The 21090-nt window shown below is 41.4% G+C and overlaps 2 protein-coding genes across 7 annotated transcripts in view; both read right to left on the reverse strand.

Moving 5' to 3' along the window:
* Window positions 1-10219, reverse strand: part of ZZZ3 (zinc finger ZZ-type containing 3) — a 56940-nt gene extending 46721 nt beyond the window's left edge. The window contains exon 1 of one of the 4 annotated variants that reach the window (XM_048944587.1): window positions 10111-10219. The gene's annotated coding sequence lies outside the window, so the exon portion shown is untranslated. Of the gene's footprint in view, window positions 1-7569; window positions 7902-9572; window positions 9667-10110 lie in introns of those variants that run through there. The other 3 variants (XM_048944589.1, XM_048944586.1, XM_048944588.1) reach the window with 3 other exon arrangements.
* A 7309-nt stretch (window positions 10220-17528) lies between these two features.
* USP33 (ubiquitin specific peptidase 33) overlaps window positions 17529-21090 on the reverse strand; it is a 36031-nt gene continuing 32469 nt past the window's right edge. For all 3 annotated transcript variants that reach the window (XM_048945159.1, XM_048945158.1, XM_048945157.1), the window contains exons 23-24: window positions 20995-21063; window positions 17529-18676 (exon numbers count right to left, since the gene is read on the reverse strand). In XM_048945159.1, coding sequence (XP_048801116.1) covers window positions 18519-18676; window positions 20995-21063 — 227 coding nt within the window. In that variant the 3' untranslated portion in view covers window positions 17529-18518. The remainder of the gene's footprint in view (window positions 18677-20994; window positions 21064-21090) is intronic.

Here is a 21090-nt window from a genome sequence, read left to right on the forward strand (position 1 = left end):
GATCATTCTGTATCTGAATTAATGCAACTCTCTTTTTTCTACCCTTGCTCCACCTGTATCTACTTAGATGCTATTCCAAAGAGCTTTTTCCTAGTTTATTGCTGTATCCTAGTCTCCACTTCCCCACTATCTTCCTAATACAGCACACAATGCTGCACCCACCTATCACCTCCCTCCTTACCAAAGGAGCTGACACATACTCTGGTAAGCCTTCAGTCATTCTCTATTTAATTTTTCAACAAGACTTCCCAGGTGAGGTTTCATTTTACAGTTAAGTGATTTAATCTACAAACAGAGGCAATCCCACTCCCCATGACCCTGATGCACCATCCTGATTTTTCCTATGCATTTGCCTTAGTATTCAATTTGATCTCGCAATGAGCTGATTTCAAAAATACAAACCCTACAAAAGAGCCATTATTTTTCTGCTGGTTTAGCTCCATGGACAGGCTTACAGTAATGGTCAGACAAGCACAGGTGCTACCAGAAAGCAAGGGCCAGACCTACGTATGCTGGTGACAGATAGCCACTGGATCAGGTTAGCTGTAACGTGAAGCCCTACTCACAGGCTGCCCCTTACCCTTAGCTCTCTACAAGCATAAGGAGCACAGTTACTTCGTTCAACTCAGAACTCCAAGTTTCCATAACGAGAATACAAAGCAACTCAACAACCTTATGGTTTCTATCTGTATTGACCAGCTATAACCTACTTTCCACTGGAGTTGAGAACTCCCTGGGGGGAAGCATTCTCCACATCTGCTTCTGCCAAGCAGGGGTCACAGAATCTGCTGTACTTCACTCCATTCTCATTCTGCTTTACAGTTGGTTTGAATACAAAACTGTTAAAATTCTTTTGAAAACTAAAATTCAGTTGATGCATGTCTTCACTGACAGAACCTGAGGTACGCAAAGAAGGCAACAGAGAAAAAGAAATAAGTCTTTCTGCATTCTTATTTGTAACTGATTTAAACCCTTGGGCTCTTTTCAACATCTTTTCATTATGGAAAATAGTGAGTGAGAGTCGAAATGAAACAGTCATCAGGCTTCACACAGAAAGAATACAACAGTAGAAGTGTAAGAAAAACAAATGTTGTTTCAAAGCAGTAGCTCTAGCTAATCCGCTAAGGAAGCTGCAGGGATTGCTTGTATGCAGTAAAGGAGCCATTTGAGGGAGGATATGTACAAACATTATATATCAGCTCATATTACTTCTGCAAATCAGGCCTGCTGAGAGAACAGACAGGACAAGAAGAAACGTCCACATGATCACCTGGTACACATCATACAAGAAAGCCATAGTGACACATGAAGCAAGCCTGAAAAGGGTACAGAGAATATTACAGACTGAGCCCTCCCAGATCTCTGCTGATTCTCACAGAAAATCCCCTGACTCTTTTTATGAGAACTCCTCAGGTCAAACATTCCCTCTCTGCATTCAGAATTCTGACAGCAGAAAAAAAAACCAACAACCTTCACATAATGAAGGAAGCTTCAATAAAATCACTTCTGGGTTGTGATTAGCCAGGGATATTGTCAGCTTATAACTGAAAATCACAAATATTAACAAGAAATAAATAACATAGAATGCTGGTGGGTTGGGTGGTTTCTGGTGGAGGGAGCAGGTGAATAAAAAGGGAAAGAAAAAAAAATAATCTAGATCTTAAAAGCAGGAAACCAATTCCTTTATATATCTGGAGAATTTGGAAGGTCCCAACAGCAAAATGGGCTTCTTTACATACAGCCTTCTTTTATGAGAGTAAATACCGAGGATTCTTAAGGATTTGCAAGATTCTCTTTGTTTCAACTCGAAGGCAAATCACACTATGGGTCAATAACCTCACCATTATAAGAAACAGCAACAAAAATGTCTTGAAACAAAACATGAAGTAGGAAAAAAAAACTCTGAAAAGGCTTCCCTTTGGGGTGGAGGAAAGCTTATATGAATTCAGACATGATACAAAAAGTCAGTGTTTCTCATTGTCCTTTCCAGCACAAGCTGTGAGATGGCAGCAACTATGAGAGGAACCTTTTCTATCTAAAGTATCTTAGGAATCCTCTTAACAAAGGATCAGCAGATTCCCAATTACATGATCCAGAGAAATCTACAGCTGATCTCAGCAAAGAGAAATGAGATAACTACATTCTGTTCTGTTAGAAACCCATTTTCTCCCAGATGGACTTAAAACTATGCAAGCATATAGGAAATGTAATCACATTGCTGCAGATTCTACACTGATACTTTGAATAATAATTTTTCAGCCTTTTGGCATTTTTTGCAACACATGAGACATAGCAGAATTTCCAGAAAACTGATACAATGGAGATCATGAATTTGCTAAAATCAGAAAATTAATTTAAAAAACACATATGAGCTGCAGCAGCTTTCTACTTTGCCTACTTTTCTCTAAAGGACAAAACAACTGCAGACAAGATGCAGACTGGAAAGAATTGAGAAGTTCTGATGAGCTTCCTTTTTCCCAGAACTTTGCTTTTGAGGAAACACCCAGAGAGCAGCGCTGGCAGCTGAGCAAAACACAGACACCTTGTCAGATCTCTTCAAGGGGCAATTTAGATAGAGCAGTTACTATCAAAAGCAATCTAATCATGTATAAATAACAAGTAAGACTTGCTGCTCATTACACTCTGACTTTCAGAGACAGATACACAGAGAAAGTGCAAGTAAATAACAAGAAGGCAGTAGGCGGAAAACATGTACCAATACATTCTAACTTTAGAATGATTTGCAAAATACAATTCCAAAAGTTGCCAAAGACATTCTATACACTTGGAAATGGGGGAAAAAAAACAAAAAACACCACCAAGCAGAAATAAAACAGCAACAATCTGTCATAATGTTAATGGTTTCCCACTACAAATCCTTTAGTCAGTCACAGCCTACATGGTCCCTCACACCTCTACAAGAAATACTTCTCCACACCCCCAGTAAGAACAGCTTTCTCCCCCCAGCCATCCAGCTGTCTGGCAGTCCTGACAACTCCTTCTCAGTAACAGCTCGCTCATCAGGTGGAGCTTAAGGAATAGGTGCATTTGTCTCTGCCCAAGACTTAAGCCTCTGTGCCCTTACACTGAGACACCGTGACCCCTTTACAATACTCTACAAGAAAGCCTCTGTTCTGTAGTGATACGTATACCAAAAAATCTGTGGAAGACTTAAAATACTTGAGGGAAGTAATAAATTCCTGCTTTAATCATTCTAATATAGCAGACAGTGCTTGCTTTCTTCCTTTACCCATTTTTAGAAAACCAGTAACAGCTTTGAGGACATATTTATTTAACTAAGTTATAAGAAACCCTCAGAATTAACTTTCACCTTGTCCAAATACTGCATCAGCACCTAAAACCAGTGCCACATCCGTGACCAACACCTTGTTCCTCAGTGATCAAATGAGCAACTTCCCATCAACCAGAACAAGCAGAATGATGATATCCTGTAGAGCTGAAGTGTATATAAAGTTTAATTCCAACCCCGATCAGATGGAAAAATGCAACAGAAGCCAAATTACAATGAGGAAGAACTGGACCAAAAATATTATTTAATCTCAGTCCTCAACTCTCTTTAAATGCCAAGAACGTTGAAGAATTCACTGAACCCTTTTTCTAATTGCAGAGCATAGACCTATGCAACACAGAGATTGGCCTTCATTATTCATTAAGCCCAAGACAGCTTTGTCAAATTTTAAGAATTAGAAGAGCTTGAACAAGGTCACAGGAAAAGTACTGAGGTGAAAATTTTCAGAATAAATTATTAAAATGGATTTGGTTCAAAACACAGTCGGTCAAACTGTCTGGTACCTCTAATCCTAAAAGCACTAATAAATAACACTTCTGTTACAAAGGTAGTTCCTTCATTTAATCAAAGGTTTTCAAATTACCTAAAAAATCTTCAAAGGAGAGATTCTGTTTAGAAACAGCCTACGTAATAGAAAGCATGCATTTCTATTCAGCCTCTTCAATGTTACTACTACTACACAGCAATGTGGATGAAAGACTAAAATCTAGTCCAAATTCAAGGAACACAAACCAATTTTGAAGAACACTACTTACATAATAAACTCTTCAAGAACTTGAAGATCTTTGTGCTGATTATCACTCAATATACATCTCTCAGATAACAGCTGTTATCTCTGTTTCACAGTGAGAAGTAGAAGCTGCATGATCTGCTCTGTTTTAAAGCCTACAATACATCCAATTCCCTCGCTCCCTAGGATTAATCTTTTTAATTTTGCTTTCTGTCACTGATGTTTTCTGAAAGACTTTGACTCCAGCCCAGTTTGTTTCCGATGGTTCATAAATAAAAAGCAAACACAAACAATAAGCCACCACACAGAAGGAAGTCAGAAGATAAAAAAGCATGCCTATTCAAGCGATTTTCAATATTACATTACGCAGGTCTTAAATAAATATTTATAAAGCAACACTTTGATGAACATATTTGAGACATCTTTTCAAACTACATTTTACAAACTGTCACATCAGAATTTTCTCCACCACACGGTCCACATTTTTTGTTTGGTTTGGCTTTGGTTTTTCATTTGTTTGGTTTACTCATGGCCAGCAACATTATAAAAATCATAAAAATGTGGAGATCTTATGCTGACAAATCACCCCACCCCCTCTGCCAAGGACAGGCCAACTACACCCAAATCACCTCTAAAAGAAGGCTATTTAATCTTTTCTAGAGCATTTTCATCAACAGATATCCCATTACCTCCCTCAGACGTTCAACCCTGTTTTTATCTATCCACAGAGCTGGAAACCTTCTTTTGTGCTATTTAGGACCATTATTTCTTGTCCTACCTGGAGAGAACAGTTCATTACATTCCTCTCTGCAGCGATCCTTACCATACTTAAAGCCCTGTTATTACGCCTCCCCATCTCTGCTACAGTCTAAACAATTTTAGTCCTTCTGGTCCTTCCTCAGAAGCCATTACTGCAACCTTCCTAAAATACTCTTCGATTGGTCCAAATCTGTTTGAAGCACAAGAACAAAAAGCAGAGACAGTGCATCATCTGAGGCCTAACACTGAGTGCTGCAGAAATTCGCATCTTACACACAACAACAGCCCAGCTCCAATATCCCAGAGTGATTCCCAGTGTCCATTTTTAAAGCTGGCATGACTCATTTGTGTTCATTTTGTGATACAGTCACTTATTTGCAGATCTGTTGCCCTACCAGTTGTCTCTCATTTTAAGTTTATTGTTGCTACCCAAACATATTATTTCACATTTCCCCTTGCTGAAATGTAACCCATGTATTTCCTTCAGATCATCTGTCCAATTTGTTGCAGTCATTTCACACTGCAGTGCCTGTATTCCCCCCACCCTGAGCTCTACTGCAGCAATTAGTAAATCTCTGTTCTATCATCCAAGTCACAAACTGAAAGACTAAACGGGATTAAACTCACAAAATACACCTGCTGAATCCCACATGCTGCACTCCTTCAATTTGAAACATCCTTAGAGCATTTAATTAACAAGTACAAACCAGCATGGCAAATCTTCTCTGACAGTTTCTATTTTTGGTGTTTCTGAATTCTTTATCTGTGGAGATAAAACTTCCAACTTCAGCACTACTGTGCTTTGTCACTCTGCTGGAAAACCTTCATACACAAACACACAGGGGAGGCCTCCAGCACTCTCTTCCCTCTTTAAAGCTTTAGTGGCAAAGTAACCTAGTTGCACAGCTCTAACAGTTCCGAATTTGGGCCACTTTCCTGTTTTTCTTGCCTGTAACAGAGATACTACAATGACACATTCACTCCAAGAAATCTCTAGCTCTGAAAAATTCAGATCAGATATGTGAGTACATACATGAACCAATAATAAAAAAAAGGCAAAACCAAAAAGCAGGATGTTGTCATTTATGCATCAACATGAAAACTGCCAAGAACACACAGTTGCTTTTGGACGTTTATATTTTCTTATTAAGTATTAAACTCAAATCACTGCACTTTAAGGACAGAATCAGACATGTCTCAGGACAGAGCTGGAAAGGACAAAATCCCACTGCTCTGCTACCAGCCAGGATTCTCCGAAGGGGAAGCTGTTGCTCTGATCCTTCTTACAGCAGTTTGTCTGGCACATATGCACCCAATTAATCAAAGCAAATATTTGTGTTTAAATACTGTTAACTGAACTACTAAAAACACCTTTAAAATCTTGGACAATTAAATTTTCTATCTTGCCAACAATCATATTCTATGTCTTGTGACAAAGTTTGATACACAGAAACAGAAAGGGAGAGCAGCTAGTGGAACAGAGAAAACATTGTTACAAGGGGAGTCAGCTGTTTTCAGAAGTAACAAGATAGAAAGCTTTCAGCTTAATGCAAAGCAAAAATATTTAAATAGAGTATCAAGTAAAACTTTAACCAAGGGCCCACGAGCTCTGAAACAAGCAACCAAAAAGGAACTTGGTCATCACAGAGAATGGTCCTGCTGCATTTCCAAAGGGCCAAGGATTGGAACAGCTGATCTTCTGGCACATCCACATTTTGCTGAGTTCGTTATAAGCATTAAAAGCTTAAAGTAACTTTCAAGAACAGTTGCTGTAATTTAAGCTTTTGGTCTGAAGATATAAAAACCTCCTCTATGATAACTGTCTGTGTAAGCAGAAGTAATTAAATACAAGCCTGTAACTAATACACAGGACTGAGACACAGACTGTAGAAGTTATCAGCCTATTATGCTACAAAACCAAAACTGAGCATTTTGCTTTGATTATGAAAATGCACATAACCTTTTGAAAAGCCTTTTGTTTAAAGAACAACATCCAAGAAGAAAGTGCTACTAAATGCTTACCTCTGCATTTCCTAATAGTATTTCAACAGGTTTTCACAAAACTAAAATAAATGCTTAGAAAAGTTTTGCTACAGCAAAGGCAGTTTTCGAAGCACAAGCCACGTTTATGGTATTGTTATAGCTAGAACAATATTAGACTTAAGTGTAATGTTTATCAGAAGCAAGTTTTTATAAAAAGCAGCCTGATTTCCAGCACAGTACACTTAATTTGGAAACTAAGAACTTTCTCACTCCAGAAGTGCGAAAGTTTCCCCTTTCTGTACCTTCTCTCCCGCCTACAGAGGTGGAAGATTTTTTTCTTGTTCCAAGATTTTAAGGACAACTTCTACAAATATCTGCCTGGAATCATCCAAGTATATTTAAACCAACCCCAAAGAAAGGGAACAATAGGTCTCCCAGTACTGCAGTTCTAGAATTTATGTCAGTACAACGTAAAGGTATGGATACAGGCAAATGCTAAATACTTGCAAAGCAAGCTGCCTCATGCAAATCTGGTTCTTTACGACTGAAGAAACCTGTAGCAACAGTTCCTGCAAAATGCAAAGACTTCCATTTTGGGGAAAGCCCTAAGAAAGCAACCACTGACAGAGAAGCTGCAAAGATGTGAAAGAGAGCTTTTCAAATGTGAAAGACTTATTTTTAAAAAATGGTAATAAACATCTGGAAATGGGACAGACTGCCAAGACTTCTATTCCAACTCACTGAGTTCATTTTGAAACATGAGGAAACTGTTCCCTATTTCACTTACCCAACACAGTGGCAGAAGAGCAAAGTGGAAGCCTTATCACCTTGCAGGCACCAGGCAACTATCAGTGACAAGATGCCAATCTACTCCCAGTACCCAGAACAGTCTGTAAGAACCAGAACTCAACATTTCCTCCAGTCTCTTGGAAATACTGGGAGAGGGAAGTCTCCATTCTGTATGTGGCAGACAGCAAAGGGGATCCGACATCACACTACATTGGAAATGCCAATAAATATCAAGGCAGCCAGGCATTGTTTAGCAATAGAACAGAAGGCCATAGGATATCCTCCTAAACTGTGTGAAACAGATCTAATCATTTTTGCATACTAAATGTGTAATACTGAGTTCAAAAATTCCATTTACTAGTTCTCATTTTCCAGACATAAAACACAATTGAACTTCATCACTAAATTGCTCAGTAAATAAGCTACTTAATACTGCCTCTCTCTTATTAATTAGATATTTGTAGTATACAATGCAAAGAAAAATCATTTTAGTTTACAGTGGTACAACTGAGAACTGCAGGAAGTTCTATTACTGGACAACAAAACAAATAGACATATCAGAATTTCAGTTTCAGGTCGTAACTGCTGCTCCTTATTGACACACATGGCCACACTGCGAAACAATCCTTCACAAAAAGTCTTTACTGTAATTCCAGGACATACCACGTTTCTATGAAATAAGCATAAAACTTGCACCCAAAGTAGCTCACATTCTGAATGACTCCTCAGAAGCCACATGCTGAAGGAAATTGCTAACTAAACCCTTCTACAGCAAGGGAGTTTCATGAATGGCTTCAACTGAGTGAAAATTTCACCCAACTAACACTAATATTTTACTGCATACACTTTTCCTTAAAAGAACTGAGTTTGTCTCCTGCAGACCACTTTTTCTTCAACCAATGTTTTTCCAGTCCTTGCATCAGCAAGGGGGAAAGTGTTGTAATTAAATGTAAGCAGAAATACATGGAAAAGACACATCTTTAGGGGTTGTAAAAGTCAGTATTTAATACAAAACATGGAGTATGCTTAAAGTTTTGATCTCTATATGTTATTAGTTTAGCAGTAATGGCAATATCAATGGAAAACACACAAATACACCTAGAACCACCAAGTAGCTATTATAGTTCATCTAATAACAACTGCTTACTTACTGCTGAGTAACAGTTGGAAATCTGAATGCCCAGAACACCTGGGTATTCAGATTTCTTTTATGAAAGCTTTGTTATCATTATACATCAGCCTCAGTCTAAATTAGTAACAGGAAGAGTTTAACCCCAAGACCACAGCCCCTGTCAGCACTCTGGGATAATCAGGGAGAGAACACAAGATACCATAAGGATGACACAGAACCTTAAGTTCTCCCATTGCTATCAGGGCTGGGTGACAAAGGGGAGCTGGGACAGCTGGGACACACGGGCACTACGGGAATCATTGCTCTAAGTGGAACAGGAGACTGAGAAGTATTCCACAAGCTTGGGACGTACAGAGATCAGATCTGCGATGTCTTTTGTGCTCTGCGACAGGAGCTGCGGGCATCCAACAGCCAGGGCTGAGCGCAGCAGCAGCACAACGTGCCGGCACCGAGCGCGCGTCCGAGCCACGAGAGGCCGGGGGACCCACGGCCGCAAACGGCCTCGGTCAGGAAGGACCGAGGGGCGAAGCGGAGCCGGAGGTTCCTCGGCCCCTCTTGGCCAGCCGGCAGCCCGGGCCCCGATCCCAGGCGCTGCCGCACGTTCGGCCCAGAGGCGGCCGGAGGGCTCCACCGGCGGGGTGGGGCGGGCGCCGCTCTGAGGAGCGAAGTGCGGCCCGGGCAGCGCGAGGTGAGCTGAGGTGAGGCGGGGCCGGGCCGGGGCGGGGGAAGGGAGGGAGGGCCGGGAGCGGAGCCAGTAGCGCTTCCCCGGGGCGCCCGACCCCGCCCCGCTTCCCGCGCGGTCCGGGGCACGCCGGCGGGGAGGAGGCTGATCGCAGGGTCCCCGCCCCCCGGGCCCCCGTTACCATTACCCAGCACGCCCAGCGCCGCGCCGCCATCCCGCAGCCGGCCCGCTCCCGCAGGAACCGCGCGACCTCGCGAGATTTCCCCTCCCCACTCCCCCACTTTCCCTCCTCCTCTCCCATCCCCGCCCCGCGACCCGGCCCGGCCCCGCGCGCACACGCACGCTCGCTCAGACCCAACATGGCGGCCGCGGCGCCGCGCACGTGTCCCCAGCCGCGCGGTGTCAGACCGGGCGCGCGCACGGACACCCGTGCACGCACGTAACGCCTGGGAAGGGGGGTCACGGGGAGGGACAGAGGGGATGAGGGAGGGGGGAGGCGGAGCCGCCGCGCACGCGCAGGAGGCGCCGCTGCCGGCCAGCTGATTCGAACGGGGCGCGCGAGCCGCCACCTCCTCCCGCACGCGGTGGTCACGTGGGGGCTTCCCCCCGCTCCTTCCCTCCTCCTCCTCCTCCTCCTTCGCCTTCCCCCTCCCCTCGCGGGTTCCGAACTCGGCACCATCCGGGTCCCCCATTCCCCGGGGCTGGGCCCGGGCCCGGGCCCTCACCTGGCGCCCGCTCCTCGGCGCGGCCGGCCCCGCGCAGCCCGGCGCGCGGCTCGCTCCCTCCGTGCTGCCCGCACCAGGCGGCGGCGGCGGCGGCGGCGGCTCCGCACAGCGCCTGCTCCCCTCAGCTCGGCGGCGGCGGCTCCTTCCGCTTCCTTCCCCTCCCCCTCCAGCCACTGCGGCGGGGACCCACTCCCTGCAGCTCCGCCTGCTGGCAGAGGGCGGGGGCGGCGGCACGGCCTGCCCGCTGCCCCCGGGCGGGGGGCTGCGCTGCCGGGTGAGGCCGCGCGCTGGGCGGCCCCGAGAGGTGGCCCGTGCGGGGGGCGGGTGCCCGGCGGGCCGTCCTGAGGGGACGAGGGGGGGGAGGCGCGGCGCCGCTCGCGCGTGCGGCTGAGGCGGCAGCGGCCGGGGCGCGGCGGGATCGCTGCGGGCGGCGGGCTGCCGGCTGCGGGCTGCCGGCGGGCACCGCTTCCCGGAGCGCGCGGCGGGCGCCGTGCTGCCGGAGAGCCCTTCCCCTTCTCAGCCCAGAAAGCGCTGCTCCGCGGATCCGCGTCCTGCGCTCTCTGGACCGGTGGCTGAAAATCAACCGTTCACGTCTTTTTTTTTGGCATCCTCCTCGTTCCCTGCGAGTCAGCCTGTTTACGTGGTGGGACTTTATTTACCGATGCCTTTTCCCAAAGGGAGAGGATCTATCGTGTAACTCTCGTTCTCCTCTAAACCCACGGTTATGGGGGGGCTTTTTTTTTTTCTTATGTATTTGGTGAGCTTCAGGTAATGAGGATCAAAATATTCCAGTTTTCTATGTAAACGCTTATGAAAGGCAATAAAAACATTATAATAAGAACCTCTAGCAACTCTGCAAATTACTGGAAAATCCTAGACTAGATCAGCTTTCTGTAATAGAAGATTACCTAGAAAAAAATATTTTCAATTTCTTTTAAGGAAAGGCGCTGTGGCGGTCAGACTGATTGTGCTTCTGTGCGGAAAGGATCTTTTCCCATTTAACAACACCATAATTGCCCCAATTACTAGTCTGGCCATGCAGTCCTGCAGTCTGCATAAAAACCTCAGTCGCTTTTCCACTTTCCCAAGCGGTTTCCACTTTTCCCTTCTTCTTGTTGACTTGGAAATCCTGCAAAGGGATTCAAAACAACAGAAATCCCACAAGAGGGAGAAGGAAATTTTTGTTGTTGACTCTGCTGCTGTTTTCATGTAGCCTTCTGTCTGTGTGCCCAAATCTTAAAGAGCAGTGGAGCCTTTTGTGTTGTTATTGCAGAAGCACCTGTAAGCATCGACTGCGATCAGTGCAGAAATATGTTTGCCCAGCTCAACAGCTGCAGCCGTTGAAGGCATTATTGCATTGCAGCCAAGTGCTAGCGCTTTCACAGTAGAACTGAGTGTTCTCACAGCAAAATCTATTGTATTTTGTTCAAGTTCCCATGGCTGCCGAAGGGCGCAGTTGAGCAATACAGCAGAGCTGATCTGACAGCCTGCTGACACAAAGCAGCACCCTTTCCCCACACCCTCCCCCCCTAACTGCACTGGTGCCCATCTGAACACCCAGTAAATCAGACCTTTAAGACACCAAGGAGCTGTTCCCATTTCTGGGGTTTTAATAACCAAAGAAATAAACTGCTTTGGATGATGGACAACAGAGGCAGCATATGAGAAGTTGGGGCAAAGGTGTTGCCAGCGGTGGGGAGGAGCGGGACTACTCTCTCTTGGCAGAAGATACTTTTTGGCAACAAGTTTGAACCAGTCCAACCATATTGCCTAGCCACACCCGAGACCAGGATTCGCTTTGAATTCACTGAGGAGTGTCTAAATGCTAAGCTCTGCTATCTTCCTTAAGAAGCAATAATATCTAGTGATGAGATGATAACAGAGCAACCGTTGTTAATGGCACAGTGCTTTTGGTAATGGCTCCTGTTAATGAAGGGGATGCTCCTGGGCTGTGCTCCACCTCTATATGCCCCTGCTTTCACTGGAATGAATCCAGCAATTGCGTACCCACAGGGCAGTTTGGCTCAGCAAGCCTCCTAGAGGAAAATAACTATATGTAAAGAGGAAAAAAACCAAGCCATGCAGAGTAAGGAGATCAAGCATACTTACTATGCTTATTCTTATTATACTTATTGTCTCCACCCAAGAAAATTTACATTTAAACCCTGAGAAACCTGCTTTGTTTGAAGCTGGTTGGATGGAGCTCTACTTTTTGACTCTGTTGTCTCCACAATTCGAACTTTTTCTATTTGTTCATGCTATCTGGCAGCTCCTTTCCTGCAGGAGGCTGTAGCAGCTTCTAAATAATTCCTAAGCCTATAGGAATATGGTCCTGCCCAGCACCATCACATTTCTGTAACACATTTCCCCTTCCCCAGCTACTTATATAACCTATCTAATCCATAAGCTTTGGTACAACCATTTTATCCATCAGCAAGTTATGCCATACATCAATAACTGGTAACTATATTTTGCTGTGGGCAGCCTCAAGTAATTCATAATGCAGTAGCAACCCTTCTGGCCTTGCCACTGGTGGTAGTAAAAAACAAAACAAAACCATTCTGACCAAGGGAAAACTGTGTTAATGGCAGCTTTTCCTCATGTTACAATGGGACAAGCTAAAAAAGAGCCAGCCCCACCTGTAAAGTCACTATTAGCTACAAAATGAGATCCCCACCATTTCATTGGAGCCCCTGCTCATATTTGTGCATAGTCATATTTGCTCATATTTGTGCATAGAGCACAAGACCATAAGGTCCAGCACTGACAGAGCTGTTACAGGACTCATGCTTTCAGTGGCAGCATCACTGTTTCCACCTGTTTAACATCAACAAACAGCATAACTGCTTTTCCATTATTAAAGCAAATGTGGGTTTTTTTCCTCTTTGTTTTTTTTTCCTAACATTTGTCAAAACAAAGCTCACTCTGCACAGTTCAGCACAATTGAGAAACTGATCTGAAGGACAGCTAGGTTAGTTATGGTATTTTTCCAGTATGCTCTAAGAAGGGCATTTGCCTACCCAATGCTGCTATTAAACACAGGGTTTATGGTCTCAGCCGCTGCTCCAAGATCTATGCTGGCTCTACAGCATCATGCAGAAGGGAGATTACAATTGAATTCTTCTCTGTAGTTCAGCTCAGGCTTATTTGCTGTTATTCAAGAGAGCTGTATTGGACTGAGTAGTTTGTGGGGAATTGCTTTGGTGGCTGCACAGTAAGTCCTGGTCAAGAGCAGAGACTTCCTGAAGCCAGCTGAGCCCAAACCTAATAAACCATCCTGAAATGGATGAGGGCTAGCTCAGCACAACTCACTGTTACTCTTAGCTAATCAACTCAGTCTTAAACCAATCAGAAAACTTACTTATTCATTCAGCTTATGAGTTTCCTATTGCAGTATCAAGATCCCGTTGCTTAAATCTACCCATAAACAACCTTTACAAGGAAACCTCTCATAAGAATCCATAAAATCAATGAGTGATCTGTTCCTCACAAATGGACTTTTTTTTTAATTTAATCTGCATATCTCAGCTGACACACCGTTAGGAGAGAAAAATTTTGTGATAATACCAGCTTTTTAATGAAAAGTATGACTCAGCTATTGTAAGCAAACACCTGTAATTTTAGATGCAGTATAAACAGGGCCATTTTTACCTTATGATGTGGCAGTGCTCACACGTTTACAGAGGATAAAAGCTTTATCGCCTTGTTGAATCACTGAAAGCTAGGCTGAAGCTATTAACTGAAGACCAGCCAAGTGTTTTAAATAGCAATATCTATTACAGAATGTATGCAAGAAAATGAGTTATGTTTTTTCTCTTTTCGACCCCAACTCCAAAAGGATCCAATAAGATAAACTGAGTTTGTAAATAGATAATTTTGGTGAAATAATGTTGAAAGCAATTTGTCCCTCTTTGTGACACTTCAGAAGTCTAGAATTCTTACTTTGCTTCCTGCTACTAATTGTCAGCTCTGGATGGCTTAAGTATAGAGGGAAGCCAGAAAAGCCATCTGTTTGGAAGAATGAAAAAGCCTAGTTGTTTTACTCATTTCCTGGGCAAAATGAAGAGCTGAAAGGTTTTCAGTGAGAAAACTGCTTAGACTGCACTAAGCCAGATGTACACAGGGAATTCAAAAGGAATAAACGGAACAGGGTTTTCTTAGTTTGGTGTAAAATGGTTGTATGGCAATTAAGAAGAATCTGCTTGTTTCTTCAATCAGATAATCTGAACAATTTTTGTACATTTTCCAAATCTCAGGTTTGCTTTTCTAAATTAGCTTATGTGTGAATATTGATTAGAAACAATTGTCTGTAATGCGAAATGGAAAGAAGCTCCTTGCATTTAGTCCTTCTGAGAAATCACAGGATAGCTTATGTTACTAAAAGCCAGTTACTTTATGAGCTTTGAATCTGAAAAGCAGGATTCTTACATAACACATTAGCACTGTGCATTAAATTACACCAGATTTCATAAGAAAACGTCAGCCATATTTAACTTCTGCTCCACAAATCAAAATTGTTACATCCACTTAATGTATTCTCTAGCCAAGCATATTCCTTACTCTTTTTGCTGATACCCCACTGCCAGTAGGACAAGCTGCTAACTGAACAGCTAGTCATATGAAATTAGCCTGCAGTAGGGTTGAAAAAAATACAGGATCATACACACTCGCAGAAGGCTTGAAATATAAGTTCTTTCAGATATCACTGAATGTTGTGCTATGCTGAAAGGACAGACTTCTTTGAGTATTCTGTGCCTCCAAATTAGGGACTAACACTACTACTTGTTGGCTCCAATCTTCAGACATCTCCACTTTGATAGCCTGGTCAGAAGGTAACTCCAATCAGCATAGCTCTATTGGCAGAGCAGTCAGAATTCCCGTGTGACTATTCCCAAGCAACTCCCAGGCAAAGCAAAAAAGACAAGAACTTCCACATGAAATACAGTTTTGTGGGGGAAAAGAGATTAAATTGAAATAAATAAATAAACAAATAAATAAATAAAAATAAAAAAGAAGCTTCCATGCAACCACATATAGTAGGTTGCAAGTCACAGTACAGCATCTAGAAGATAGAGCAGTAAAGTTCTAAACCAAGACCTCCTTATCACAGCCAGGAACATGTGGCAACAAAGGGTGTATCTGTTCTCTCCTGAATTCAGATTTGGCAGATTTCATACCAGAGAGATGTTACCCTACAGCAATTTTTGTTAGATGCTTACAAACATGTTTTTGCTGCATTCATGCATTTCAATAGTTGACAACGACAACACTTCTCAAAGTATGCAGTTACCAAAATTGACTGTGATCTTGTCTGATACACATTAGTAAAAACGCTTTTTTGCTCCATTTAATCTTCCCTTGATAGAGTTACTAAACAGTGTATTGAATCTCTAAGTTTCCTAGCAAGCTTTCAGGCTGACAGAAAGACTGACACTCATTATAGAATTCCAGAGTCATTTATCTGTTTAAAAACGTAAACCTTTATCTGATGCATCTACTCAAGATCACTATTCCAGAGCAGAAGCAAAAATAGTTACTGTAGTGCCTCCAGCCAATTAAGGAACAGGAGAAATAGACTGTGCATTTCAAACATAAATTGATACAAACACATCACCATCATCAGACATAGGACTAGTATAGATTCAGCCTACAGAAACAGTTTTCTGAATAAAAAAATGAATTTTTATCATAATCATCTCTAGAACTTCCTCCATCACCTAATATTCCAGAAACAAGAAGACTTGCTTATAAGTCAGTAAAAGATCCCAGTAACAAGGAATAATTTTACAACTAACTTACTTCATTAAGCACACTACTTAGCTCTGAGCTCTCAAGTATACTGTAGAAGTGCCTTGTTTTGCTACTAATTCAACAGCTCTTTGGTTCATCTTTTTGCCCCCAGTTATACATTCACTTACTTCACACAGTATCTGAAGCATCCTTCTGGATGCTGGAGATTCCAATAAACACTTAACTAAACTACTTGTAGTAAATAAATAGACAACAACAAACCCTGAAAAACACAGAGAGCGCAAACTTTCAGCTATTCAACTCCTCAGGCAGTTTTCTCCAGAAGACAGAGTTAAAGTGACCAGACTGAACAGCAGTCTGTTAATAGCTCAAATCTAGACTCCCAAGCCTCAAAGACGGCCTCCACTGAATTTTCCCTTTGTGAAATGACAGCTTCCCGGGCATCCAAACACACTGCTGTCTTTCCTCAACTGGAAACAAATGGACAAACAATCTAAGAAGACTGGTTAAAAGCTTATGGAGAAAAATCATTTCTATGCCCCCTTTCTGAGATACATTCTTCCTCTGCTATTAATCAGATCTCTCTTCACAGTGCAGGTTTTTCTCCTGTAAGCACTGCAGTGCTGCCTGCCTTCCACTATACACAAGCAATCCATCTGGAGTTCTCCCACACTGTCTTATTTTAAAAGGCTATTTCCATTTCTGTGGCATAAAATCCTTCACAAAGTTCTCAAAGTGCTAAAAACAAGGCAGTCATCTTTTTGGAACCATCTTAAACACAAACACATTTAATCCCTGCAAACTTGGGAATTTCCTTTTTTGTTAGCATGACAAATAGTTGTAGTGTGAGGATGCCTGTCACTGAGGTGACAGAGGAACTTCACAACTCAGCTAATTTGAAGCATCTCAGTGGTTTATGCACACCACAGTTCAGGACTGCAGTGGAAAAAAATTCTGCAGAACTGCTAGACTATTAGAAATCTAGAAATATTTCTATCTAAACCTGAGTCACCATTACTGAGGCAGATATTCCTACTCATTTAAGAAAACTGGGAGCAGTACATATGAAATCTCACAATCAAGCACAGCACCAAGTAGGGCAGAATAATTACCTCCTGTGCCTTGCATCGGATGTTTTTTGTTTGTTTTGCTTTGTTTTTTTTCCTCTACAATTGGATTTTGACTCTTTGTCTGATCTGCTGTAATACCCAGAATATCTGACACAGAACTGCTTCATGCCTTGGACAAGCTAATATCCCCAGCATCAAGCCTTTCCTCCTTTGCAATTTTTACTGGGGCAGTCTGTTCTATTCAACCTGTCCAACACATCAGTAGTTTAGGTTATAGGATACTGGGACTCTTACAGGTGGCTTTTTAACCACGATGGCTTTAAGTACTTTATAAAGTACAACACAAGTTTCATTTTATACTAGATATAAAACCAGCCAGAAGAATGTTACATCAGTACTTTTCAAACAAGCTATACAACTGTCTACATCATTGCCTCAATATAAAGTAGCCAGGAAATATATGGGTGTGGGAACAATATCACAGTATTACTCCAAGGTTTTCATACTGATGTAATAAATGAAAAACATTTGAGAAGGCTTCCAACCCCTCCCCACGTTAAGGTTGTTTTTCCCCCTCCACCCCCTTTCTTCCCCCCCAAAAAACAAACCAAACAAGTAGCCTCGAATAACACTGATTATTTGTTAACTATCAGGCCAAGAAAAGACTAAGTGCCATTTTGCATTCCAATCTGACTCATTTAGTAAAGTTTTGCAATATATACATTTTATCCAGCTTTTCACATTATAGGTCATCATGCCAATGAACAATACAATAAAATTCTTCAAAAGCAACTATCTGTGAATATAATTCAAGAGACCAGACAATTTAACTTCTGAAATTTATATCACTCATGTCCATAATCATTTTACATTTCACATTTCATGCTCTCAAACGTTACCCTAGAGAAGACTACATCTTTTTTCTCACAAATATTATTAATGCTAGCAGGTTTGTAGACTTACAGAAGCCTAAAGATGCAAAACTGAGCAGGTAATAACTTATGACATCCGCGGACTAAAACAATATTCAATCTACATTAATGTTTGATCCATTCAAATATGTTAAGTATTTGGATGTTACTCATTTTATATACTTACAGTGCAAAATAAGTGAGAATTTTTTTCCTGAGCATTTAAGAAATTAAAATCCTTTTTCTTTATCATTGATTACAATCCATTTAGAATATACTCTCCTTACACCTAGAATTGCCAAGACTTTACAGTTAAGAAGGCAGAAGTTTGTAGGCATCAGAAGCCCAATCAGGAGGGTTATATAACATCTCTAGAACTTTGCTCCCATTTTTCAAGTCTAAGGATATAACAGGTTTTTGACTTACACTGAAAACTCCAGAAATGACAGTGTTTTCCACTGATCAAACACTTCAAGAACAAACTACACACTTTCCAAAACAGAAACAGTCTTCATTTAAACAAATGGCAATGTATATTTCAACTTACACTTCGGTAGTTAATGAATGCCCAGTGAGATGTGCCTCCAATACACAAAAGAATAAAACTTTTAGGAATGTATTTTGGGCATTTTGTAAGGAAGCTGGATTCCTTACAAATTCGTCTTTTCCTCAGTAGCTACAGACAGTGAGTTTCTAATTCAATCTTCTCTTCGGTTTGCAAGATATCAGGTTCTACTGTAGGAGCAGGTGGTTTGTGTATAATCTCTGGGCCTCCACCATAGATTGACTGAAGAAAATTCCATGTTTCTTCAGATATCTGTCCAGAATCTGCACCTGCAAACATTTTAAAAGTTTTAATTACTATTTAAAACAGTTCTATCGTGACTCTTCGAAGCTTTTAACAGATGCAAGAAGAAAAACATATTTCAAATTTAACAATAATCTAATTTGCACTTTTTCCTTTGCCAGCAACCAAACCCAAGGACTTTTTTGTATTAACATTGTATTTCTTCATTCTTACAACTTATCTGCTCTCAAAACTATCCAGTTCTTAACACACCCCAAATACAAAACACATGAAGCATTTTATCTGAAATGTATCCATCAAGCTAACAACTGATAGGTCTTAGAGTCGGGGGGCTGCTTCCTGCTATGGAAGGATTCACATTAACAAAAATTCCCATCCATTACTGTGTAAACTGCAAGGATTCAAGCTTTGTGTGTCAAATAAATAATAGTGATCACAAAGAATAAAAGTGTGTGGCAGTGTAATGAGTCAGGCTGACTTCTTTTTGTTTACTTAAGTCTCTGTTTATCATCTCTTTCTTCCGGCTAGAGGTTTCTCTGCCTTCCCAGGTCAGCATCCAACAGTCTTTTCTGATTCTCAAAGTTTCAGAAGAGCAAGGGAACATCAGCATATTACCCCTCTATGTTTTACCAGAGTAATCCTGTCTGATAAAATTGTAGTGTATTCTTCACATTAACCTAGATAACAAGAGAACAAACTTCTATTCTACCTGAATAAACATCTTTTCTTTAAGCAACTCATTAAAAACTTGCACTACGGCAAGTTTCTCGCAATATCCTTTTGTTACTACTATTAAAAAGTTTCAATGAGCCTAATTCTACTTTAAAAAAGAAAAAACAAAAAAACAATAGCAAGGCTTCTCTCCCTGTCTCCTATGTTTTCACTCCTTGCCACCTGCTCTAGCAGGCCTCCTCCTAAATTTCCAAAAATACAAGGTGCAAAGAGCTTAGGTTTGTTTATCCACATCGACTTAGCCATGCAAAGCTTCATATGGAACTCACGATGCAGATCCTATGCCAGTACTAATGAAGTTATGTTTGAATTTTACATTTTTCAGGTACTCAGAAAACAAGTCTGCCTCTGCAGGCACAGGAGTAGTTCATTTCCTTATAAAGCTTCCAGCAGTCAAGTGTAATTGAACAGGCACAGCAAACATCAACTCATTAGAACTGGGGTCAGGAGCACAGGATCACAGAATACTGTTTAGTGGCGCTCGTCTCTTTTTCTTCACAACTTAGAATTTTTCCACAGCCTGCTCCTCATAATCTCTACCCTAGTTCTACCTAATCTGAACCAAAATAGCTGAAGTTCAGAGTTAATAACTGCCTATTTTAGTATGAATTCTAATCTGATTTTATGTTGCTACTAAACATCAGTCTGATGTTTGAAGACTTACATTTAATTTCTGTGTTGACAGCTTAAACCATTAAGATGAACTACAAAAAACTCATGGGTGCAATAATTCACTCTGTTTTCAGTATGCTCTTCACATTTCACAAGTGGCAAGATTCATGTTGAACCTACTGACCTCCAGTGACTGCCACCTGTATGTCCCTTCAGTATGCTGAAGCATTAAATTAAATTGACTTTCACTTGGTAGCTGGCTTTTTTCCTCAACTTCAACACTGCAATAAATTGAGCATTTTAAATATTATATATAATATATTGATATTGATGTTATGCTTCCGGAGGAAGTCTGAAATCTTCATAAAGATGACCACATTAGATTGTTTTTTTCTTCTGTACCCACAATTATTCAAATAAATGGCTGGTTTTGACCATTTCACTGGAGAATAATTAAGAAAACAAATCTTTGCATGTCAGAGAACATTTGTAATATACAGCAGTAACTTGCAAAAAAAATGAGCAACAATATTTAAGTATGATTGCCTTCTATCAGAAGTAGCCCTCACTTCAAATTAATTTCAAGATTCAAATAAAAACACACAGATAAAGGACAATCTAAAAGCCAAGCAACTCTAACTTTGAGAAGAGAAACCCAACAAAAACAAAGCAATACAAAGCCAAAACCACAATTTGCCCATTTTAAAGGTACTGTGCATCTCCTTTTAAACTCTCATCCACACTTGGATTAGCCTATTAGAGATATTAATTCTTTGTGAACGTATTTCTCGCTCAAAAAATGAGCCTTTGAATAACTGCCAGTTTCTCAACTGCAGTCCTAATCTAGTTTTTAGTTCTGAAAACAGAGTACAGATTCATTAGGTATCATCATTTCACCGTAGCAGTTTAAGGTAAGAATTCATAATAAGTTTACTGAACTTGATATATCACAATATATCATCACAAGGAACCCAACACTGCAGTAGTATCAGACACCTACCTTGTTTTAGCACAGCATTTCCACATTTTGTTATTGCAATTTTAGCATTATCAATAGGACCAGGGGGATCTATTGTGACAGAAAGGATGGTTAGGA

This window comes from Lagopus muta, chromosome 5 (assembly GCF_023343835.1).
Source record: "Lagopus muta isolate bLagMut1 chromosome 5, bLagMut1 primary, whole genome shotgun sequence".
Lineage (NCBI taxonomy): Eukaryota > Metazoa > Chordata > Aves > Galliformes > Phasianidae > Lagopus > Lagopus muta.